A 27,033-nucleotide genomic window follows, 5' to 3' on the forward strand; every position below is an offset into this window, starting at 1 on the left:
AGAGTAATTAAGACCATCCAGTGGACAGCTACCAAGATGATCAAGGAACTGAAACATCTCTTTTTGGAGAAAAGGCTGCAAGACTTGGGGTCATTTAGCCAGGAGAAGATTGAGAAAGGACCTTATCATGATTATAAATACTAAAAGGTGGGTGTCGAGGATGGGGTGTTTCTTTCTGTAGCATCCAATGACAGGACAAGGGGTGATAGACACAAAGTGGAACACAGGAAGTTCCACTTGAACACGAAGAGGAACTTTTTTCCTGAGGGTGTGAGGGAGTCCTGGCACAGGATGCCACGGAGGGTGTGGAATCTCCTTCCCTGTAGGTTTTCAAAACCTGCCTGGATGTGTTCCTCTGTGATCAGATCAAGGTGAACCTGTTTTAGCATGGAGATTGGACTAGATGATCTCTAGAGGTCCTTTCCAACCCCTACCGTTCTATGATTAAAATCTTAAAATTATTTGCCATACATGGTTATGATGAAATATATTATCTTTTTAGAGACTTGCACAATTCAAGCTGTTGAAAAATGACGAAATATCAGGACAAAGTCACCTACATTTTTCAGTGCTGCACACCAAAATGCAATGGGGGAAAAAGTTAAAATTAACTTTTGCTCAGACTTTGATCATTTGCATGATCAATGAAAAATGTCAGGACCAGAATCCAAATGGAAGGAGAACCCAGCTGGAGGTTAGCGTAACTGAAATAAAAAGGAGCATCAGCCCCTCAACAGCATGCCTAATCAGAGACCTCTCTGACCCCATCTCAGAACAAAGCAAGGGGTTATTTGCGAACCCCATCTTCCTCCCCTCATTTTTAAAAAGGTTTGAAATTCTCTATGCATATGAATTAGACTATCCATTTCCAACTGCAGTCCAGCAATTGAGGGTAAAGACAGAGATGAGCATGAAAGCGGCAATGAAGAAACACAATACCATTAAATCCTTTTTCACTGCATAATGTAACACTCATTGCAGAACAATTTAACAAATGCCATAACAAACAATGTTGACACTACACAGTTTAACACTGGAAGACTGACAGCACCAGATTTTCAGGAAAGACCTACAGAATGACATACATTTTAGGTTTATAACCAAATGCTTGGTTATAAATCAAGCTTCTAAGATACTGTTCACATCATTCATCGTTTGGTGATACAAAAAGGTTCACCAGAATAATTTTAAAAAGCAGATAGAATGGAAGTTTTCCATATTACTTGTGGTCCTAATATTTAAATAATCAATAAAAAATATTTTGGGCTTTTAGCTGTTTAGTACCATAACACAAAGCATTTGATTTATTTTCAATGAAAACAATAGTGAGAATTTAAAAAAATAAAGTCCTTAATCTATCATTGTCATCAGCTATATATAATTTCCTGAAAACAAGAAATATTTTTTAACAGTTTCTAGTAAAACAGAAAAAAACACTTGATCAAAATGTGCACTTAATGAAAATAAAACAGATCAAATTTCCTGTTTTTCTATTATTTCAGGCAAAGTGATAAAATTATCCATGTGCTGTGCTGGCACAGCCTAACCTCTCAGGCATGCACCAAATTTTACTATAGATGGCCCATATGCCATCTCAGACCCTCCAGCAAATACATTATTTTGCTCCTGCTCCCTGATCTCTAATCTACCCAAAGCTTTTCATAGAGATAATATTACATTCATGGCTTAGGCCTTGACAACTGCACCCATAAATCAATTTTAAATCTTGCATTAATCATCGTTCTGTAATCAGTGGCTATTCAGCACAAATTTACATCTCATTTCTGTTGGCCAAACAGCCACATTAGAGCTTTGAAGCTTATTCAGGCTTAAATGATTATATTCCCCTAATAAACACTGAAGTCCTCTCAAGTCCAGCCACTGTGAGCTGCATTAATGACATGCTGCAGCAGCAGGGGCCATCTGAAGTCAGCATTGTGCAATGCTACAAGCAGCAGCCCCCACACCAAACAGATTTTTTGCATTTCCAATACACTCAGAAGAAATGAGAAGGCTGCTCTGCCTGCACGACCCTCTTATAGGAACACATGCAGACACATGCACCATGAAATTTATTGCACCTCCTCCCAACAGCTCCATTTGCCACCTCTTGAATACATGAGGTTATGAGTTAGAAAACTAAACCACAGATTTTCTGATTTCCTACATGCTAAGCACCATACAACTGTCACCAAAACAACTTGCCGACGCAGAACCCTCTAGAAAGTCCACTTCTCCCATTTATCAGATAGCTGTAGTTTTGTTCAGAGCACCACCAAACTGGGTTTTAGCATGCTTTTCTTTGATCACCTCAGAATTAGGCATTACATTTTTAATACCTGACTATAATTTTGTCCAGGCTTTTGTGTTGCTTTCACTAATTTGTGCGACAAAGTCTATCGCTTACACAGGATTACAGTAAGCAGCTAAAACACGATCAGTTCAGGGAGGATTTTGCATGTTCTTGCTTGCAATCCCTATAGTGAAGCAATCTATCCTGATTGAACACAGAATAATTATTTAATTAAAGATCCCCGGCAGGCCTACATTATTAAACCAGCTTAAAAAGCCTCACATTGATTGTATATTCACTTTCAGTTAAGATCTGAATCGGTATGCTAAGATCTAAAAATTAATGAACAGAATCAGTTTACGACTGTTGTTAAGTACTTACCCACTACAGGTAATAAATTATACATATGGATGATTGTTATGCTTGTTCCACAACATAATGAAACTTTTAGTTACTTTTTATTCTATGGGATTAAATTCCCACCACATCAGGCTTATGTTACTATTTGAATGGCATCAGAATTACAAGGATGTAAATCCGTCAGATAGAGATGCAACCTGGAACTCAATGTCTCTTTCAATCTGGAGCTGAAGATATGGGGACGTCCTCATTTGTTTAGGATGGATGTCCTATATCCCTAACCATCTCAGAAAAGAAACACTTCTGGAGAGATTCCATACTTTATCAAGTTCTTTTCCTCACCTGCAACCTCTTGCTACTCCATGCTCTCTTCTGGCATCTGACAGCCACCAAATAACCAACTGAACATCAACATGGCATAGCTAGGAAAGCAAATACAATCATGTGCTAAATACTACACTGTGATGTCTGAAGTGCAAAAATAAATGCTGCTTCAGCAACCAACTGTGATAATGCAAAGTCTAGGGAAGCTGCTGAATTTTTTAGAAGAAACTGAAAAAAAAATCTCAAGTTGTTTACCTAACAAGGGGTAAAAGTCATGTGTTAACTTGATGCTAATATCTCAATACCTACACGAAGAGAAAATTTCTGTTATTAGATTGCATTTCATCTAACCAACAAGACATTAAGGAATTGAAATTAAACTTTTGAAGAGATGGCAAGATAACTTAGTTATTCCAAGTGGGAGTGTAACCAATCATAGGGAAGAAATTACCACAGGAGTCAAATCTCCATCATTTGAAACCTCTTAAAGGCCCTTAAGGGGACCTGGAGAAGTTTCAGAGAACAATGTCTGCTCAGGCAGCCTAGCCCATAATGTATCTGCCACCTAAGTAAGACAGCTTAAAGCTACCAACGCTACTGTTCCGTGTGGGACAGTAGAAACTGAATAAAAGATACATTAAAGGTTCTTATCTGTTTCTCTCAAGAGGTTTTAATAATGACCTCCTCCTGGCCCAAGTCCCTAAGGCACAGAGGGGAAGAACACAGAAATGCTGAGGACGTGCAGTTCCTCAAAGGAAAAACTATCAAAAAAAGGTGAAAGAAAATGAATCAGTTGATTAATTGTTAGTGCTGATTACTGCCTGATCAATTAGGCAACATACTCTTACTACTGTTATTCTCTAATTCAGGGTATACTGGGAATAACAGTGAGTTAGAAGTCGGAGCAGAAGAGTAGGAGTAACTAAAAGGACAGAGATGGCAAGGGACTATGTTTCTTTAGCAGAAAAGAGATTGCCATCAACTAAGCCCTCCTCAAGCAGCGTAAGAGTCAAGGTTAAAGTGGGAAGTTGAGAAGTGCACAGACAGACTGTCCATCCCACATGGCAATGGATCCATTGGGTTTGGCCACCCCAAACACTGTGGTCTGCCATCCTGCACAGCTCCAGCTTTTGGTATTTCCTTTCAGTGCTGCTTCTCCCTTACCATTTTACTGATAGGAAAAATAATCCATATCAGTGGCCTTAAAAAGTTTAAAAAAAGTTTAAAAGCCTTAAAAAGACCCCAAGAAAAGCACTGTTCAGCACAGAAACTATAGATGATTATTTATCCATCCCTATTCTAGGCCTTACACTCACACTACAAAATGGACTGACCACACAAACATGAAATTACAAACCCAGTTTCATAATTGTCAGTTATACTATGAAATCAATCCCCGTTCCATATTTTTCCTTCAGCTTCAATGAAACTGGATGTGTGTTTCACAAAGTGTTGAAGTTTGAAAGGAAAAGGATGAATGAACGCATTTTAAAAATAAAAGTTCAATTCTTGGAGGAAAAACTAATTAGTATAGGAAACAACACTTCCATAGGTTACATGGCTCTTTGACATAATTCTTGCCAAAACACATTCTGACAACTGGACAGCTGTAAGAATGGCATTCTGATGTTGAAAAGCTGTTCCCATAGTGCATAGGATTTAAAACTTTATAATAGTGTGTTCTCTCATCCAGAAATTATTGTGCACAAAGAAATTTAAAACATGTAGCAGCAAAAGAAATTTCTTACTAAGATATTTAGAGGGAACAGCACAAATACCTGTTGTTGCATTTCTATATGTGGTGCAAGTGACATAAGACTAGACTCAAAAAATCTTACCACTCATACATATACAAGGGGAATTTTTATATTTCTGTGGACTGAAGCAGTTGGAGATAGACCACCTAAGCACACAGGTGATTTCAGTGCAGTCTTCTCTGCAGAGTCCTGAAATGCTGCAAGGTATCTGGCTTTGCAAGTGGGAAGCCTTTACTTGCACTAAGGTTGATGCTGAATGACTGAAAATGGCTGATGACTAAATCCTACCTTTCCTAGAGTTTTAAGAGTGTGGTGGGTGCCATATACCCACCAAGTCATAATATCACTCCCTCTCCTAAACTGAAAAGGGGAGAAATATAACAAGAGGTCTGTGAGTCAAGGTAAGAACAGGCAGATCACTCAGTAATTAGCATCACAGACCAAATAAACTGAACTTGGAGAGCAAATAGTTTATTAAATGAACCATCACAACAGGGAGATAAGAAATAAAATCAAATCTTAAAACACCTCTCCTTGCCTCTCCCTCTTCCCAGGAATCTCCTTCCTTCCCCTCCCAGCAGTGCAGAGGATGGGGGCTGCAGTCACCTCATTACAGATCAACTTTGCTGCTGCTTCTTCTCAAGGGGAGGCCTCATCACAGTTCCCACTGCTACAGTGTTGGGTCCCTCCCACAGGAGACAGTCCTCCTCCAACATGGGGTCTTCCCATGGGATACAGTTCCTTACAAACTGCTCTGGCATAGGGCCTCCCCCAGGGGCAGCTCCTCACATCCTGCCACAACGTGGGTCATCTACTAGGAGAACAGTCCTTGAGGTACCGACTGCTCCAGCCTAAGTCCCTCACAGGGTCAGAAGTCCTGACAGCAAGCCTGCCCTGGGCTCCTCTCTCCTCCCGGGGCTCCCAGGTACTGCCAGGAACTTGCTCCAGGGTAAGTTTCCCACAGAGCCACACAGCCTCCTTCAGGCATCCACCCGCCTTGGCATGGGGTCCTCCACAGGCTGTGAGTGGATCTCTGCTCCTCAGTGGCCTCCATGGACTGCAGGGGCACAGCTGCCTCACCATGGTCCTCACCACAGGTCACAGGGGAGTCTTTCTTTCAAGGCCTAAGCACGCTTCTCCCTCTCCTTCTCCACTGACCTTGGTGTCTGCAGAGACATCTTCACATTCTTACTCCCTGTTGCAGTTGCACTTCAGCACCAGCCCAGCAACTTCTTCCCCTTCTCCAATATGTTATTCACAGAGCCATCACCTCAATCAATAACTGGCCAGGCCTGGGTTAGCTGTGGAATCCATCTTAGAACTGACTAGCATTAGCCCTGTCAGCTACAGGGGAAGCTTCTGGCAGATCTTTGTTTAAAGAAGCCAGCCCTGTAGCGCCAACCCTGCTACCAAAAATCTGGCCCAGGTAAAATCACTATAGAGAGGCTGCAGGGTTATATCTTCCTCTGTTACAGGAACCTGTCTTCCCACCAGAAACGATGTACATGATGCATTCATATACCAGCAAAACCACCTCCCATGGACCACCCTGGCCAAATAACCAAGTACCCAGGTCAAGTGATGGCAGAAGCTTCAGCACAGCTCTAGCACACAACTATACATGCATACATCTGGCACTACACCCCAACTCCTCCTTGCCACAGCATCCAGGCTGAGCATTCCCCTAAGATTCCCCCTTCACTTCTACTTGGCTTTCATCACAAGAATGACTTAGTTCTCCTTGTGATCCATTTGCCTCAAAGAGCAAACAAAAAGATAATGTAATGCTTTGCTAAGACTACTTTCAGAAAGCCATTTTCATTTCAAATGCCAATACTCCAGCTAGAAGAAACTGTAGAGGTCCCAGAAAAGAGAGTCCACAGCTACTACGATAAAAAAACCTACTTTACAGGACAAAAATCTGTCCAAAAGTTTTGACAAAAGGCTGAGATGTGGCTAACTTGCTTGTTGCCTGTAGTTGCCTGAAACAGAGTGGTAGCAGGAGAAAGAGACATGACTAGTATATGATCATAAAGTTAGTAAGAAGGGTCATAGCAAAATCCACTGACTGAGAACTCAAGTTTGATGAGTTCAAGTTAGAAAGATTATTTTTTCTTGTAACAAGGACAGTTTCCTGTTGGCACAAGCTACAAAGGGATATGGTGGACACATCCTAAGAGGAAGACTACATCAAAGAAGAAATCCCACTTCAGAAGATGCAGTGTAGGTCAAATCAAGGTTACACACCTGCTGCAAGGACTTCTGAATGAGTTTCTACACTGCATTTACCACAGGAGATTCAACAACATCATGTTAATAGACCCGCTGGCCTTAAATCCTATGAAACTACATCACCATTACCCTTCAGCTCACACATTCTTTTTTTTTTTTTTTTTTTTAAATAACAAGAAGTAGCAAATACTGTGATATTGTGCTTTTTTCAATTGATTGCTTTGCTCCACCAGCAAGGAAACCATAAGTCAGTAAGAAATACCATGTCTAGAATGTCCATGATTTGCAATTAACATATTTGAACAGTAGGGAGTTGCCCAACTTTCCTTCCTAATATGATTTTGATTACTTATCTATTTACTGTAATATGGGAGAAAACTAGTTCGGTTCTCACATTTAAAACTGTGCAGAGCATAGGAAAAAGGAAATCTGCCAAGTAATAGCTTTGGTCACAGCAGCATTCTGTGTGAAAAAGAAATGTTTTCACTCTTTGTTGCTTTATTTTTGAACAGACAAAACAAAGGTTAGAAAAACTGAAGGAGATAGATAGTGGTTTTTTAAGTCAACAATCAAGCCAATGCTAACTTAGGCTCAATGTCAGTTCAAGAAAGCACAGGACACTAACCCTAGCACCCCTTTTGGTTCTCAGTTGCTTGCTTCATCCTTGATCAGTGGGGACACTATATGGTCTTTCAGCAGGAACAGACATCCCAGGGAATTAATTTGGGAAAAGCCCATCATACTAAAAAAGCACAACACAGATTCTGCCTTCTGCCAAACACCCTCCACGACACCTGGAGAGATGCACAGGGACTTCTGTACATCCAGCTTCAGTGAGGTCAACCTCTGCAAACAGCAGTGCTGGGGGAAAACACCCCAGGTTAGCATCGGAGGAGCTAACCTTGCATGGAGAAAAACTCACGCTGGACCCAAAGAGACAGGGAAGAGAGGGGTCCAAAAGGCTCACCTGGGCTAGTGGCATCAAACAAAACAGCTTTGCAAACACAGAGCAAGGGCTGCTTAAGATTCTCTGCATTCTCTCCAACACCTTCACAGCAAAAGCCTTTTACAAACATTATACAGGCAGCATCATAACCAAATCCCCTGGGGACTAAAGACATTTGCCAGTTCAATACACTTATACGCCTCTCAGAAACAGGCTCTGCCAGACTTAGTAACTGCAACTCCAAAGGACACTGTAGCTCCTGCCTGTCCTGCCTGTCCACACCAAGACCACTCCTCTGAATTAAAGACACCAAACTCTGAATAAGCAGCATTTTGAAACAGAATCTACAAGACTAGGGAAGTCGAGCTTACAGTCTGTGTAATTGGCACTGATATTCAGTTATCATTAAAATTAATAAGTAGGACAACAACCAAATCCCCTGACAGGTTTTGATTATCTCACTCTGAGTATTTATCAGAATTACTCCAATACACTGAGTCACTGGGCTCTGGCCGATGGGCACAAGCCACTCCTTAGCTCACTGTGGTCTCTTTCACACTGCAAGCATCATGACACCTAACATCAGGAAAAGTACCACACATGAAAGGAGACAGATAACTGAAACTGGGCAAAAACGTTTTAATTTGTCCAAAATCTGTTGCCAAGTGAGCTATTCATTTTGTTCCTGTTCAGCAGCCTCACTGTAATTCTGCAGCAGAACAACTGCAGCCACAGCCCTTGCAGGGAGACACCAACTTGCTCACAGTATGCATCAATGTATGTATTCATGCTATGTATCAATGAAAGCAACTCATTTATTTTCTGATCATCTGACATCCATAGTGACTGACATAACTAGCAAGTCTTTTCTAAAACTTTACAATATTTTGGTCAATTTTCACAGCACTACAACTGAAATCATCAGGGCTTTGCCCAACTACTGTTATCAATTGATATCCATATTTTTAAGGACACAAAATAAACTCCAGAATTAGCAGAGACACAAAAAGCATGTATGCTGCCATCAAAATTAACTACACAGGAACACCCAGTTATTCCATCTGGCATCAAAGTAAAGCAAACAGTAAAGCAGAAGGAGACTGTGTAATGAAGTGACTTTATCTCACAGGATTATACTTGTGGTTATGACTTTAATAGTGTAGTCTAGAAGGATTTGTGATAAACCGAATAATCTCGTATCAATGTAATGATTTGTAATCACAACAGTGGCTACAATTTACAGGCTTGCCATACATTTGTATTGCAATCAACTAAAACAGACAACACATGCCCTACAATTTGTAACAGTGCTTAAAATTGGCATGCAAGGAGCTCCAATAGCTGCCCAGTCAAGCACTTCAGAAGTCTGAAACCAAGACAAAACTCTCAAGTGGGTCTCTTTCCAATTTCTGAAGAAAAGAAAGGTAAAATAAACCAAAACTGAACATCCCCAAGGTGTCTGAACAAGACCACCAAAGGCCACATTTCTGCCTGCCTTTACTGTTGACCAAACCAGGAGCAAGCAGTGCTGAGTACAGAGCAGAAGTTATTCTGATGGCCCTCAACTTCAAGTGACAAACTTCAGAATGGCCACCAGGCTACAGTAGGAAACCAGGAGAATCGCAATATCAGTGCTGTAACTGGAGTTTGTAGGTTGAATATGCAAAGATGACACCCCTACCCCACCAAAAATATTACATTTAAAAAAAAATGAGGTCTCTGTGAAAAAGGCTGCCAGCACAGGCAGGAAGTGCTAGTTTTCCTAAGTGGCTGGAGGAAAAAAGAGCAAGTCTAAATCCTCCTTTTCAAAAATGGGCAATTTTCTCACCCAATTTGGTAACTTGCTGGGTTCAGTTGGGTCTTGGGGATATCATCTTAGCAGGACTTTCCCCTAGAAGTGGCACATCTGCATCAGAGAGGAACTGAAATACCTAAAACTGAAACAGAGCCAAAGGCATGGCAGGGGAGGAGCTGACTTGAACCAGAATGACGCCGAGCCTGGAGCTCTTCCTCATAACTGGAACAGAACTGCAAATGGATTAACAGTGTACACCAACATCTCAAGTCACATTAAGAAATACTCTGCACTACCTTTTTCTGCCAACTGTATCTTCTGTACAGCATTATGGACTGTCAATATTATGGGAAGAATTATTACTGTTATAGGAAGATCTTTGAAGATGAAGGCCAGGTTAGCTGCTGAAAAATATTTCTGCTGAAGTCAAATGAGATTTTTTTCCTGCAAAAAGGCTCGGTCCTTCCCCTGTTTCAGAGCCAAAAGATCTCATCTTTGATACTGAAAGAAAGCATCCCAAAGAGGGTAATTATGCATAGAAAGCACACGTCTTTACATGCCTCTTGTTTATCTTATTTCAGCACAGTAACAGATCTACAGGACACTATTCTCTGTGTTTCAATATATAGGCAGGTCATACACACCAAAATCAATAAGACACACGGTCTCAAAGTGAATTCAGGCTTTAGGAACGGATAATTTTTCTAAGAATTTTAACACATCAGCTTAAAATAATTTGATTTTTTTCCCTACTCTTAATTCATTAAATCAAGAATTTAATATAATCACAGCAGTGGCCTGGTACTCACTGAAGTAACAAACACAAAAGAGAAATAAGTGAGAACACACAAGTTAAATGCATCTCAGAGCATTTTGGCAAGAACATATCTTGGCTCTTGGAAAGTGGCAAAAGGAGCAAATCAAGAACAGTGCTGGAATTGTTTCAGACTGGTCTAGCAGACACAGTTTTTAGAAAGCCATCAACAATCTTAACTCCTTGTCATCTCCATCCCATCCCTCTGGGAGCTGCCCCAGAGCTCAGCAGGCAATTCCTTGTTGTTCTCCATCAACACTATGTTGGGAGTTCTTGCTTCCTACCAAATCCCCAAGGCCTAATCCTGCCTGCTCCCCGTCCCCCCCAAGGTATCTGCAGCTCATCCATAAATTACGCCTTACTAAGATCACCCAGGTAAGGTGAGGATCAAACTAACATGCAAACGTCAGTCACTCTTAACTGTAAATCACTGCTACGTCACTGATGAGTTTTCAGTAAACCATTGTGAAACACAAATAAGGAACAGTAATTTCCCATTACACATGGAAGAAATGATTGCTCTCTCCTCTAAATGCTCACAGCTCACAGGACAGCAGGGTCTTTGGGTGGTTTTTTTTCCCATCAAACCATCTGACCAGGCAGAGGAAACAGCAGTCAAATCATGTTCTGCAATTCTTTTATACTCACTGTTCAGCGCACAGGGTCCAGACAATCGATCACAAAGGCTTGGCAGCATACAATGTCACAGTGGTAGTGTAGAGATGACTGATAGCTGGGCGTCACCCACATTCCCTTCATCAGCGCTTCATCATTCATACAGGGAAGAGCCTAAAAGCTGGTGAGAGGAGCTACCACTTTTCTTTGGAGAAGACTAAACACACAAGCCCTGAAAGCATGTAATTGCATCCATGTGTATTCCTGGCACTTAATCTCTGATCTCTTTTGCTACAGTATTTTCAATATTAAAACTGACAGACCTAGTGATTACCGCCTGCTTTAGTCAAACACACTAAATAACATAGCTCAGCATGCTTTTTCTCCTAAAATGAAGGCATCTTAGGACAAATTAAGACTATAAAACCAAAATATTTTGAGGAAAAGAGTTTCCAACTAAAATACTAGCATTTTCTTTTAATAGTCAAAAACCCCATCCCAGTCTCCCCTTTCATATATGCACAGAGCTTTCAGCAACTGAAAAACACCCTGGTTTTGTGATGAGGACAAGCTAACAGAGCACATTTCAGTCCCTGAAAATTCTGAACTAGTCCCACTAATAACTTGAAAAATGGATCAAAGTTTGTTCTAACAGTCCTAGATGTTCAGCTGCTGAACTACTTCTTGAGCAGCCACATATCAGGACTTTGCAGTAAGACAGCAGTCAATCAAAAAGCTCCCCTTACTAATTTTAAGCTAGGTGATAAGTCTTGAAAGAAATCCTCTATTTCTACTGTCTTCATTCATTGTGCAATACACAGGACAGCAGCTGTTCATGAGGACAAAACAGTAGCTTCCATCTTCAGGAATTTTATATTTAAAGTTTTTTTCTTCTAGACAAACCTACTATGTGTTTCTCTTTCTGAAGTTAGTATACATTTTATTTCATGTTTTGTGAGCTGGCTTTCCTGAATAAGCAACGTGAGAAGAAAAGCAAATAGGACTGCATCCTTGATTTAGTTACCCGAAAAAGCCATTAACCTGAAGAAAAATATATACCACCAAATGAGGCAGGAGTAAGGCCAATGCATTTTAAGCCTTAGAAAAGGATTACGCAATTATATGACAAGTAACTCACTGATACATATATTTACCATATGAAGTAGTAAGTAATACACTGCAAAAATTCATCAATGTAAGCTATAAAAACCTAATGCAAGTTTTATAAACCCTGGGCTGTTGCATATGCATTTTGTAATGGTAATATTTTATTCTGCAAAGTTTCACAGTCTCCACCACAGGACTACATTTACAGATTTTAATTGTACAGTTACTACTATTGGATACCAGTACTTCTAACATTGGCACAAAAGTAACAGAGAAAACAATGGTTTTAGGAGATAAAGCTCTTCAAAGCTCTTTTATCCACAAACATAATTCCTAGACACTAGAGAAAAAAAAGACTTTTTAGCATGAAAGGAGACTATTGTTTCCCAATGAGCCTGTATGGAGGAACCTAATGCTGACAACTGTATTTACAAAGTTATATGCTGAAGGATCAGCCTTCATTTCTTTCTGTGGTGGATTTTCAAGATCAAGATAGAAATATATTATTCCAGTAATACGGTTCTAGTCAAGATATAGATTTGCTTTATTCTTAATCTTACTAGTATTATTTTACAGTACCTTAGAATACTCTAAGCATTTTAGATCTCCTTTAATAAGACGTATATAGTGTCAGATGCTACTCTCAAATAAAGGTTTGATTCATGTCAACAGGGTACAAATGAAAGCTGAGAGTCCAGGAAAACAAGTTTAAGAGCATTCTCAAATGGAGTGAGAAGATTTAACTTGAGACAGAAGACAGGAGAAAGGACTAATAAAACAGTGAGGCTATTCAATAAAACTGTTGTCTAGCCTAAGGTACTCGTGTTCAAAAGAAGCTACACACTGCAGCTAATATCGTGCAGGTATCAGAGGAATGGATCTTGAATACAGAGTGTTGAATGAGTAACAGTCATGTGGTTTTTAAGGAGGACAAGATAAAAAGATAGAGAAACAAAAACAGATCTCACCCTAGACACTCAGGACAAGCTTTCAGAGAGCAGAGCTTCAGATGTAGGGCTGGAAAAGGCCAAAATAGTTCACCTGGATTGTTCCTCCAGAAGAGATGAACTCCAATTGTCCAGAGTAACAGAGACAATGGTCTGACTTGCTGTCAGAGACCTCCTGTGAAAGAAACCCCACTTCCACCCCAAAGATGCATCAGTAGAAACTACCTTCCATCAAATTTAACCTGACTCAGCTTAGTTGAAAGAAATTCTGTTTTTCTTGTCCTTGTTGCAAACCTGAGTAAGAGGTTATTCCTTTCTTCTCTGCATCCCTCAAGGTTGTTGTGGGCCAGTCCAATACTCTATGCTACACCCAGCCACATCAGCCTTTCCACACAAGACATCTCTCCATTTCACAGCTGTCTTCTTTAGATTTTGACTCATATATTCAAGTGTCATGAAACAAATGCAGCAACATTACAGCTCCATAGGATATGAGCAAAAATGACCATGGAAGTACCTAAAGAACAGTAACAGAAGACGGAATTTTACATATCTGGACAGGCAGGAATGATGGGCCAAGGCCAACTGTAGAAGGTTCAACAAGGCCAAGTGCTGGGTCCTGCACTTGGGCCACAACCACCCCATGCAATCCTACAGGCCTGGGGCAGAGTGTCTGGAAAGCTGTCCTACAGAAAAGAACCTGGGGGTATTAATTGACAACCAGCTGAACATGAGCCAGCAGTGTGCCCAGGTGGCCAAGAAGGCCAATGGCATCCTGGTTTGTATCAAGAAATAGTGTGGTCAGCAGGATGAAGGAGGTAATCATTCCCCCTGTACTCAGTACTGGTGAGGCCACACTTGGAGTGCTGCGTCCAGTTCTGAGGCCCTCACTACAAGAAGGATATTGAGGTGCTGGAGCGTTTCCAGAGACAAGCACCAAAGCTGGTGAAAAGTCTGGAGAAAAGGCTTCATGAGGAGCAGCTGAAGGAACTGGGTATGTTTAGCCTGGAGGAGGCTGAAGGGAAACCTGATCACTGACCTATCTGAAAGGAGGCTGTGGCAAAGTAGTTGTTACTTTCTTCTCCCACATAACAAGTAACAGGAAGAAGAAGAAGAAATGGCCTCAAGTTGCACCAAGGAGAATTAGATTGGGTATTAGGAGAAAGTTCTTCACTAAAAGCATCGGGCATTGGCACAGGCTGCCCAGGGAAGAGTTTGAGTCTCCAACCCTGGAGGTACTTAAGAGACACATACATGTGGCATTTAGGGACATGGTTTAGTGGCAGACTTGGCAGTGTTAGACTAACAGTTGGACTCAATGATCCTAAAAGTCTTTTCCAGCCTTGGACCACTGCTAGGACTTTGATTTATGCTGGAAACAGTGTCGAAAAATGAGAGATTTTTTCATTACTGCTGAGCAGTGGTTAGACAGAATGAAGGTCTCTTCTGCTTCCCAGCCCCACCTCACCAGCAAGTGGGCTAGGGGGGCACAAGACGCTGGGAGGGGACACAGCTGGGACAACTGATCCCAAGTGACCCAAGGGATATCCCAGACCACATGGTGTCTTGCTCAGCAAATAAAGCTCGGGGAATGAACAAGAAAGAGGAGAACATTCAAAATTATGGCATTTGTCTTCCCAAGTAGCCATTACATGCAATGGAGCTGTGTTTTCCTGGAGGTGGCTGAACATCTGCCTGCCCATGGGAAGCGGTGAATGAATTCTTTGCTTATATGTGTGACACTTGCTTTACCTATTAAACTGTCTTCATTTCAAACCCATGAGTTTTCTCACTTTTACTCAGAATTCTGAGTCTCTCCCCATTACACCACGGGGGACTGAGCAAGGGGCTGTGTGGTAGTTAGGTGTCAGTTGGGGCCCCTGATTACTCTCCTACACTGGTCACAGATGAGCAGCAGCATTTGAAAAACAAAAAAAAATACAAAACAAAACACAAAATAAAACAACAAGCCAGACCACAGGCTGCCAAAAGTACTGCCCTGAAAATGCCAATTATAATCATAGTTACATCACACAGCTCAATGGTGCCAAGAATCCTCCTTCTCCTTTCACTACCTCCTATCCCTCCTCCTGTATTTTGTTTCTGTCCCTGAGGGCAAAACACTGCCTCCAATCCAGGATTCCTTTATAAAAATCTTTATCTCAACTAAGATCAACAGAGAGCAACATGTATCTCTATTCACAAACCATGCTGAGTAATCTAAACCGCTGTTATTTTTAACTTCAAAGAGGCACCCTAGGGTACCTGTCCTCAAAGGAATGAGACAAAAATGCTACTCACAAAAAAAATTGTTTAAAAAAAAAAAATCAAACCCACCAACATGCTACATAAATGAGAAAAAACTTGCAGAATTAACTTGCTGAATTTATTCTCTGACTTCTGATATTTGGCCTTATTAGCCACCAAAAGCAGGGGCAACTGCTTTTCCTCTTGCTGTTCATGTGTACAAGTCACCTCCTTCTCTCATCTTCTGCAATGAATGCAATGAATAAAGAATTATTAACATCTCCACCAGACCAGGTTCCTTAGTACATGTTTATTTTCCCGTCTGAGATTAAAAAAATGTCCTGGCACATGGAGCTGTGCAATGAGCCACAGCACATAGCCAGTATCCCAAGGACCACAGAGGTTTTCCTGTTCTGTGCTACAGGAAGGTCAAGGAAATCAATGGAACATGAAGGAGATAAGAGAGGATCCATTATACAAAAGCAAGGCAGGTGTGTGGCACTCCTATTTGGACAGGGAGTATTTCTAAACTATTAATAAAAAAAGTTTTCAATTAAAGCCTGAAAAGAGGGAAGGTCTGGAACAAGTAAATCACTGTTGTTATAGCCACAGAAACAAAAATCAGACATAATCACTGAAAAAAATCAAGCACGCTAAAAGACAGCATTTATTTTAATCAGCAACTTTTGCAATTATCTGGATATTGTTAAAAGTGGTTGTTTTTACTTGTCCAGACCAAAGAAGACTAAATAGCACAGGTTTACAGGGAGCTCTTTGTAGCTTTTCTCCCTGCTATGGCTTTGCAGGGAGTCAAAATGCATCATGCAGAGCCTCCTGCCAAATTGAGGGAGGAGAGGAGGCAATACAGACTACAAACACTGCCTGACCTGACCCAGCTATTCCTCTTACAGAACTTACCATTTTTCCTACATCTGTGAGCTTCCATATGATAAAAATGTATGCTTAGCACGTGCTAAGTGCTAAGGCAATTTATACTTAGCCAGGCACAGGCAGTTTCTGTAGATTGGAACTAGCTCTTATCACATCCATATAAAGCACACCTAAACCTCTGATGCGCCCAGTTTGGGTAATCCTAAGCAGCACCCCCGGAATCAGTCCAGAGGTAAAACCTTTGCAGACTTGCTGTACAACCTCAGTGGTTTTGTTGATGTGTTTGGAGAGCTTCCTACTACACAAGAGGGACCAGACTTTTCCTGTATAGCCTCTGGAAACTCCAATAGCCTCCTTCAGGTTAAGGTAAACTTAATGTTACTGCATAGCAAAGTCCAAACTGTCCCTTTAGCATGTGTTGACCACACTTCACTAGCAGGGAACAAGCCCCTTGTCTGAACTCCATGGCCACATGGACCTCCTAAGACTTTGCTCATGCTCTGACGAATGTAACTGCAGGTTTAAGAGCCGATTGTACAAATGCTGCAAGCTGCTGAGCTCACACAGCCAGGGAAGGCCTCCTGTGTCAGCCAGGAAGCTACATTATCACGTTTCGTTAACCCATCAGAGCAAAGCCGCAGAAAGAAGAAAGCACCTTGTCCACCAAAACAGCCAGTTCTTCATGCCAGAAGACATTGTTTCCACTCCTGCTTGGCCACAGCATACTTCAGTCACATTTCCACTAGTCCCTCAATACTCCCTGTGAAGGAAGAGAAGGATTTTTCTTACCTTCTATGTGCACAGGGGAAATGAAGGCCAGCAAGGCTGCACGGATACCAGACACTACTAAAATCTGTAATAAGCACCTAGGCTAGACAAACCCCTGCAAGGCAACCCTAAAGTGCTTCTCTCTCTTCTCCTAAAACCTCACAAGATAAGGTGGCGGTGGTCCATGATCCAATCTTGTGAGGACTAAAGTAGCCGCAAGGCCTTACTTGGAATTACAGACATGAAACAAGTCCACCTGTAAGCCTCATCTGTCTACTGACTATGGGGGGGGAGGGGGGGGGGGGGCAGTCTCCCTCCCATATATTGTTGACCTTCCAATATTTTCCCTATGACTACATCCCAAGATAACAAATTTGTATATCTCAAAAAACAGCTTGCATATCTCTGATGTCAATTAAAGCTCCTTCCTTTTCCAAATTCAAATCCTGAAGTGAGAGTTACTTAAAATACAAAGTAGATAGTTTAAAAAAAATTAGCAACCAGTATGACTGCAGCATAGCTGACCACAGAGGAGGTAAAGGCAGTCAGAACATTAAGTCTGGAAAGACTTTTTATCAGTACTTAGAAAATACTGCAAATCTATTAGGCCAAGAAAGAGACAATTGACTAGTTTCATGTTTTTTATGATGTCCCATGAAAACAAAGAGATTAAGAGAAGATTTCTGGAAATTAAAAAAAAAAACCACAAATGCCTTACTTTGTGGAAGTTTAAGTCAAGATAAAAATTCTCCCCATTGGGCCAGTAATCATTAGTATGGCATTCATGAATGCACTTCCAGGTCCTGTTTGGAAACTGAACTTGTAAATATAGAAATGTCTCTCTAAATAATGAAAAGACACAACTGAGGATTACGCATAGGATATTTAGCTTTTCATTTACTCATCTACACATGTAGACTCAGAAGTCTTCTGAACTCCTCAGGCCCAGTATTTTTCTACTGACATTCCTGGAAGGATATTGGGATATACAGCAAATGTGCTTTACACCATAGGAAAAATACCAAGAGGTGTTCAGAAAGGAAAAACATTTTAAGAAAGCAATGTTGGGATCTCTATGGCATGCCACAGTACCATCACACGGCTCTGCCAGCTCATCTGGTACTGGTTATTCTGATGTCCACATATACAAGGGAGCAAGTTTAGTTCTAGGCTTTAAATCAATAGATTAAAAAATATTGTGATTGACTCTGACTGCAACAGGATTAAATCCTGAACTGAGTTAAAGATAAATTCAGCTCCCAATGTAGCTTTTGCATCCTTGCCATAACCAGTGCCTACAAACATGCAGCTTCTCTGAGTGAGGCTAACACTTCTACAACCTTCCATCCATGCAAAATATACAGAAAGCAAGATTTTAATTCAGTGTGTAATATATATGTATATGCAGGGCTGGCTTCATTTTACATAAACATTGCCCCCATTTTTATGACAATCCAACTGGAGTCCAAGAAAATTCAGCAGCTCGTTTCAGCTGGTGACTAAACTCTGGAATAACACATTCCAAGAGAGAGCTGCTCTGTTGGAGGGCTCAGTCATGCAGCATTTGTGTCTTTAGATGCTGCCATGGGTTTGCGTGGAGCCACTTTTTGCTTGGGGAGAGGGCTGCAGAGTTGGTCCCAGTAAGCAGTTGTCAAAACATTCCCCAGCTCTGAGGTGGACTCACTTCCAAACTGCCTGAGCCAATCTGATGCCTCTGCCACCATTATTTAAGGAGGGAAACCTGCAGCAGAAGAGGACCTAGAAGAGTGTGGCAAGATGGAGGCAACCATGCAGATCCCACAGTCAGAGAAAAAGGAAGGAGGAGTGACAGACTGGAAACCCCTCTGTAACCCGTGGTGAGAACACAGGCTGTGCTCCTGCAACCCATGGAGGGCAATGACAGGACTGAGAGCCACCAGCAGCTCCAGGCAAGTGCATCCGGACAGGCAGGAGACTGTGTGAGGAAGCGACCATGGCGCAGGCCATGCTGGAGAGCCTGTGGGCCACAGACGTCCACACAGGAGGCAGAAAGGAGCTGCAGCCCTCAGAATGAACACAGGATGGAGTGGCCTGTGCAGGGCAGCCCAGGTGACCCTGCTCTGGAGCAGGGAGGTCTGGCGAGGAGCCCATCTGCCCTAAAGAGAGACAAGATGCAGGAGCCATCAGGAAAGGACTGAAACCCCCATTCCCTGCCCCACTGTGCAACTGCGGGGAGGAGGTAAAGACACTGGGACCTGGGCCCTGAGCCCAGGAACAGGGGAGGGGGGAAGGTGGTCTTAAAGGGCTGTTTTTTCTCTTCATCATCACTTTGATGTTTTCTGTTTGTTATGGTTTTGATTGGTGGTGGATTAAATTAACCTTTGTTTTGTTCCCCAAGTTGAATAATCTTGTCTGCTTTGCCTGGAACCTTAAGTGGCCAGTGAGCCCTCCCTGTACTTATGGGGTTCTAAAGGCCCTTGGTCATTAAGGTTACTTGTAGTCCTTTGTTCCTACATGGGCCTAAACCAGAATAGATACTTTCTCACCTTACATGGTGCACATGGCTCCCCGAATCTGACAGAAACACTCCCTTTCCAGTCAGTACCAAAGTTCTATTACAGTATAACCCCAGTCAAACCAAAGACCAAAAGTCACAGCAGTGACTGCACATATGATGCAGTCAGGACAAGAGGACACACTGTAAGGTATTAATGCATCTCAATTCCAGCACTTATTTTGGGTATCAAATCCAGAGGCCAAATTCTTTCAGTTCTCAGTTTAGGTAATGGTAGGGGATTCTTCAAGGTGCTTAAAACTCAGCTCCTGTTCTAGTGTTATCGGTTCCCATAATTTTATTGTGAGCCTGAGAAGTATTTCTGAACAGCCCATACCATTTAAAGCTAACAGTAATGTCCTGTGTTTCAGAAAAAAAAGCTTCCAGAAAATTGTGCTGTACATTTACTCCAAAAGCTGAAGAAGAGCAGGAAACTAGATTTTTTTTAAAAAATTAAATAACTTCATGGATTTTCTTGGTGAGGGGAGGAGTGAGGGGGGTGACTCATTTTTTTTTTTTTAATACTTGTGGCTGGCTCTACTGTATAAATAAATCAATCCCTTAGCCACACTGCTCCATTTTTCCATCTACAGCTTGTTTGGTTGGGGTTTTTTTTTTTTCCCCTCCATTGCCAACAAATCACTCCAGGGAGTTTTTAAACCCAGTGGTCTACTTTCCAAATGGAAATGATTAGTATAATTAGAGAGACAGAAAGCAAACAACAACAGATACTTACCCCGTTTTTTGGGTAGGCTATCCATCCTAGATCTCCCATTACTGTGCGTGAGTCCAGTAAATTCACTGAAAGTAAGAGAAAAAAACTGTTCAGGAAAACTGATGGATTAAAAACTTTAGTAAAAATCTCAAGCTATGGTTAAAAGGCTGTTTATAATTTACCAAATAAGTTGGATTTTAGTAAAGCAGAAAAACAACTGATCCTTTATGTTCTTAGGATCTGATCTTTTGCAGGGAATAAACACATAAAGCACATAGTGTTTATATGTGTATATAAGACACACAGTATATAGGTTTACACATACACTCACAAACATCCATACACATCTATATAAACATTTCTTCTAAGGTGGCAGATGTTTTTAGCAAAATCAGGCCTTTAAGACAAAAATGAAACAAGAAACAACATGCAGTGTTTCCTAGTTACCATGAATTCATTTTTTGAAGTATTTTATATAAATATTACTGTTTTCAGGAGTTTATGCTTTTCTCCTTTTCCCACATTTTCTCCAAGTCTTTGAGAATTTCATTAAAAGATATCCAAGGGATCTTATTTTTTCCACAAAAATTCAGAGTAGCTTAAGCCACATAAGCAATCAACAATTTACATTAAACAGTAAAACAGTCGTTCCTAAGCTTATAACATTCTTCCTCTCATATTACCAGAAATCTTGCATTAAAAGTGTGAAGTAATTAAATGCACACACACATTTAACTCAGCTAAGAAAAATTAAAGCAGATTCTAGTGCTGAGCTTTCACGTCTTTTACCCAGGGCTCTAAAACTTGCAGTTAAAAAGTAGTCTCTGAGTCAACAGCTGTCATTCAAATTCTCAGCCTAGGAAGAACTCTCTTTAAAAGCACAGTTCCTTCTCTTTCTATTACACTTGCTTCCTTCATTATATCTTTCTGCACAATACCTCAGGTTTTGTACTTACAAAAAGTAATGTACTTCCTGAAAAGGAAGAGATTTTCCTGGATCTCCACCCTCCGTTGTCTTTAAAAATCCCACTTTAAGTTTTCACAATTGGACTCTCAAGATTTTGCAGGCCATGATGGTCTAGCCCAAGAACAAGCTTGAGTTGTACTCATTCTTTTAGAAGTGCAACCATGAGGGTTGCTAGAGAAGAGAAAGAAACAGGTTGCATGCATAAGTATAAAGGATGCAAGTACCATAACCCTTACCCCTAGTACCCATATCAGGCTGATTTGTGGTCTCTGCACAGACAAATATACCAGTGCAAATACCTATGAGGCATACAGACCCTCTGTTACAACAGCCCAGGTGACCCTGCTGCAGGGCATTGCAGACAAAATTAAAAATGCTGTCAACCTACTATCTCAGCTATCAAGATTACACTATGGTCAGATACATAGTGGGAAAACCCAGATGTACCCTATACACTAAAAGGCACGCTCCTTCAAAATCTTAAAAAACATTTAAAAAACAAATGAAAACAATAGATTTAGTTTGAAAAAAGTTCTCTGAGTCAATTTTGCCTTAATCATTTTACTGTACTGAAGGCTGACTGTAGTAGTCCCTTGTAAGCAAAACAACCCAAAATACAAAAATACGAGTAGACTACCTTAGCATATTTTCACAATGTATGGAACTATTAATGCAGAACACTATCATAAGGCATATAGATGTTCCGTCTGCTCAAGTATATTTTCATGATGTTGTGCAAAAACATTTGGTAGCTCAGCGTTTTCATGCTTGGATTGCCTTCCTCTGCCAAAAGAGAAAACAGTTGGGAGCTGGCAATGCTACTGAACTATGAGACATTTGGTGGAAGCAATACTTGGAGACTACAGTGAACTATATTCACAGTAAGTAAACATACAATTAGGTTCCACTCCACAGTTGCATTGCTACCATCTACCACTAGATATGTCACTCAGTGATGGCAGCATTTCCCCTCCTGAAGTCTTCAGGGAAACTGCTCATTAATTTCTCCTGCTTTGGCTGAAGTGAAGCACTACTATCCAAGTACTCCTGAATCAAATTGCATTTTTTAATGGGATAGAAGGAGTGATCTTAAAATATTCTTCAAAATAGGACTGACATAAGTAACAGGTCCCATATTATAACTCGGTACCATTTCAAAAAGCCAGAGAGTACAGTTGTCAAAATGGCAGGTTTACTCAAATTCCTTCAATTACAATCACTGTAATTAAACTGTGCAGAACAGTATATTCCTCTCTTAAGTTGCAATGGATGCAAAACAAGTATTGATCTACACTGTACAACATAATTAAAACTTGTCCTGGAGATGCTAATAATGAATATAATTAGATGGCATGTTTGATGCCACAAACTTCTTCATAACATGCTAATTAAGGAAAAGGCAGAAAAATTACTTTTATTTGAACATCAGATCATAAAAAGAACATGATACAACTAAATATTGTATTATCTTTCTATCAATGACAATTTTTAAATTGCTGTTATTAACTTCAATTTAAAAATAATTTTCCGCATATGAAAAGATAATACAATCTATTCAACTCTAACTCAAGTCAGTGGGAATTTGCCTACCAGTGAGTCAGCCAGCAGAGCTGAATACTAAATCCCCAGTCAGAAAAGACTCAATTCCTCCCTTATTTTAGTAGAATTCTGCATAAAGAAAAACAAATAGGAGAGGACAGGATACGCTTTTTAACAAGTACCACACAATAACCCAAAATTCATATGCTGGGAAGATAAAAAGCAGTAAGTGACTTGAAGCTGCCCCTGTGTTGTGGTGGTCTGGAGACTGGAGGGGCTTCTAGCACAGCTCAGAGAGCTCTGAATGGCTAACAAGGCACAGTGGACTCTCCCATGAGCTTCTGCTGAGGAAGTGTATCACGATGTATCCTCTGAAACACTGCACTACATCAGTCTGCTCTAAGCAACCTGCTCCATTCATCAGGTGGATATTCTAAACTGCTTGAAAGAAACAAAATTTTTTGCTTTGAGAATCTCCCAAATTCTGGTATAAACCCAAATTACCATTGCTCCATCTAGATATAAGGCATCTGCATCTTCCCCATCAGCACCCTTCCCAGAACATCTGTCCTTTATAGGCATGATTGCCAGGTTCCAACCTGATTCAGCCTTGAACCAGACCACAGCTCCAGTTTCTGCTCTCTGAAGGGGTGGCCTCTCCAATGGCCCAGCTGCAGGAGCAGCTCAAGCAGGGTGACAGCGCTACCAACCCCTCTGAGACATTTTTGCAAGCAGCTGTTCCATCCCATAGTGCTGGAGAGGCCACCAGCACACAGACCTGCCACATAAGCCCACAGAAGCTTGGCATCACCACTCTTCCCACCACTCTCCAGCCTCGCAGGGACATTAATTTTGCTGAAATGGCTTTAATAAAAAAAATGCTGATTGGCCAGATTGGGGAAATAGCAGGGGGCAAAACAGCAGGCAAACAGCAGGTTTGATGAGTACCTTCAACAAAGTGGACACCATTTTAGGAGACACATTATAGAAGGGCTGCCACTATCTCGAACAGATGCCTCTCTAACTCACCAGATCACTACTTGGGAAGACATGATGCACTTTTTACACCGCAATAAGAAACCTTGGAAATAGTTTTTGGTTCAATCCACAGTAAGACAGAGAAAGAGACCAGAGGTCTTCTCCAGAGCAGCACACCCAGTCACCACATTCAACCTCTGTTGACCTTCAGTATGCATTTGGTCATAGATTTCTAAACCAATTTACTCAAACACTTAGGTAACTGAAGGACCCAACTCAGGAAAACCTCTGACTATGTGACTGAGGCTTCCATACTTCAAAAGGTCCAGTGCCAGCTTCAAAAGGCTAGTGCCATACTTCAAAAGGTCTAGAGCTTGCGACTCCTAGACTAGCACCAACACTGTACATACTCCACAGGCATAACCCAGAGCTGTACTCAGCAGCACTTGGGATGCAAAAGGGCTTGCCTCACTGAAGAATTCTCTAAAAACTCTGCTTGGCCCACAATCTTAAAAGCCTCCAAAATAACAGAATTCATTTGTTCCCACTTCCTTCCTCCCCAGCTATGTCTCAAGGAATAAGCAAGAAACCTCAGAGACTATAAGCACACACTTAGCACCTGTACTTTTGCCAGCAAACTTTGAAGAGGCACATACAGACATTCAAAAACGTTTTCTGCTCATCTCCACCATCAGTGCATCCATCCCACAAGCCCTAATTATTTCTAATGCTCAGTCAAGGGGAACACAAAACCACACAGATCTATATCATCATTAACTTCCATGCCTTCGGGGTAGGATAAATGATGATTAAGTCTAAAGTCATACCACAGCCTTTTTTTTATTTTAATACAGAATAATAGCCTGGGGAATTTGCATACACTCTTGCTCTCAGACAAGCTGGTTACTACAGGTGAGCAATCACATTAGAATAAAATCAGAAGTGATCTAAACCTTTGCCCTGAACTCTAACTAGTGAATTAACAGTGTTTTCTTCACTCAGAAATCTCTGACAGGGAGCCTGAATATGTGGGGTTTTTTACCCAAATGTCCCAGTCACATTCATATAGCCAGCATTAGCAGCTTCACTGTGGCTACATAGCGATTGTGGCTGGAAGGATACACACAAAATGCCAGGGCTGATGGCATTCAGCATTAACCTAAACAAACATTGCTGCCCTCACAGCTGAGCACCCCATCTGACACAGCCACCTAAATCAGTGACATGTGGCAGTATTAGCTTGCCCAAGTGAAAGCAGGGCAGGTGTGTCACGATGGTACAATGTCTGAAGTAGAAGCCACCAATGGATCTTTTTTGGTCACACCACTGAGGCAGGATGGCTACTCTGGCACTGGTCTGGAGAAGGAACAGTTTCATTTTCTTCACTCCAATTTCACATAAAAAAAAAAAAAGAAAAAAGAAAAAAAAAAGCCAAAAAACCCTCACCAACAGACTATAACAATTAGTACTTCTGATCCTACCAGACATAGGTCCTCCTGTTATTTCAGTATCTAAGGATCTTCCAGAAAATCCTTCTTTGTTCACACCAGGGCAAAGTCTCTGCAAGCATACAAGAAAGTTTGAACTCTTCTGGGTTACCATGGTCTTTGAGATGATTTCCAACAAATCCTTATACACCAGAGTAGTCCTGCTCTTCACCAGCACCATTTGCAAGCTCAGGTTTAGCACAGGACATGGTCTACCAAAGCTTATTCTGACAAATCACTGTAGAACAGGCAAAATAGCCAGGAAAGCAAAAGGTGATGGAGCTTATGACATGAAACTGTAAAGACATATGTTTCAGGGTTTTTTTCCCTTCACTGAAATACACCTAAACATGAGGAAAAGAACATTCTCTTTGGTCAAATCAAAACCCTGTAAAAACAGTTCTCATCACAAAGAAAACAGGAGTCAAGAAACCTTCACTAAAGCCTGCCTAAATATTTCAAAATATTGCATAATTTCTAAAGTAACACATTTCTAAACAATAACACTTGAAAAGAAATGCTTTGTTTTAAACAAGTGAAGTAAAACTCTGCTTTAATACATTAATTTGAGCATTGTTTTGGGTAGCCTGAATATGAACTCCTGTATTAAAAAAGATGTGAAACAAGTGCTCCTACATCCCCCTCCAGGTTTCTCCTGCAGTTCCTGGCCCATTCTGCACAGTATTCTGCATTACAGCATACACCCATGGAATGGTCAGAGCTACATCAAGGTAGCCCCAGCTCTGACTCGCAGCTTGTGGCAACAGCAACATTTAAAATACTTGTGAGAAACTTCTCATGGGAATATCCACACACTGTTAATCGTGAGATGAAAGGCTCTGCTGGATGGGGGTCAAGGTGCACAAGAAGATGGGACGGCAGCACTTTGCACCAAACTCTCACAAGGAGGTCTCCTAAACAGCATCACAGGCTTTGCACCAAGTTTTGCCTCTGCCTTCCTCCTCTTTCCACATGCCCAAGGCAGGGGGTATAGACACTACATACATTGTCATTAACAAAGCTGACTTCTCCTTACACAGTATACCTCCTCATCCCTCCTCCTGCACTCCTGGAGTTCATAGCACTACCAAGACACACTGACTACAAAAGACTCTTCATCATCATGAGTCAGAGTTTTCTTCATAAATCTTCACTTGTTTTATTGCAGTATTGTTGCCATTCATTTTCCAACTGTTTTCCTTATTGTGCCAAGTATTTCTTCAAAAAGTATAAATCCAAAGTGCTCCAATAAGTGATAGTAAAAAACAATCCAAGAAAGGAAAAAAACAAACAAACAAAACTCTTGAAAGAAATCAAAGTCATCAGGGAGCAGATGTTTTGAATTAATTAGCCACATTGAGTTGGGACAAAATAAACACAGGCAAGAACCTCTGAAACAATTCCATCAGTGGAAACGAGCTGCAAGCTGTAGCAGTACCTATTATTTATAGCTCACTGGAGGAAGAAAATATACACTACTTAATGAACTCACAAACTAATATTAAGTGCAGATTTATATTTTATTACATTGGCTTCATTTTGCTCCAAGTTTTCTCATGATTCCCTTTTAAAGCAAGAGCCAAAATGCTAGGATCTGCATCACAAATTCACAGGTTTTTAAGGCCAGATGGACAACTGCAATCCTAACATCAGCCAGAGAATTTTACCCAGTAATTTCTGCATTAGGTCTGTAATTTGTTTGAACACACTGTTTATGA

At 41.0% G+C, this 27,033-nt stretch overlaps 1 protein-coding gene across 8 annotated transcripts in view; it reads right to left on the reverse strand.

Moving 5' to 3' along the window:
- Positions 1–27,033, reverse strand: part of EPHA5 (EPH receptor A5) — a 208,292-nt gene that overhangs the window by 172,630 nt on the left and 8,629 nt on the right. For 6 of the 8 annotated variants that reach the window (XM_061994326.1, XM_061994325.1, XM_061994323.1 and 3 more), the window contains exon 1: positions 16,984–17,070. In XM_061994326.1, coding sequence (XP_061850310.1) covers positions 16,984–17,052 — 69 coding nt within the window. In that variant the 5' untranslated portion in view covers positions 17,053–17,070. Of the gene's footprint in view, positions 1–16,983; positions 17,071–20,365; positions 20,431–27,033 lie in introns of those variants that run through there. The other 2 variants (XM_061994328.1, XM_061994327.1) reach the window with 1 other exon arrangement.

This window comes from Colius striatus, chromosome 3 (genome assembly GCF_028858725.1).
Source record: "Colius striatus isolate bColStr4 chromosome 3, bColStr4.1.hap1, whole genome shotgun sequence".
Classification (NCBI taxonomy): domain Eukaryota; kingdom Metazoa; phylum Chordata; class Aves; order Coliiformes; family Coliidae; genus Colius; species Colius striatus.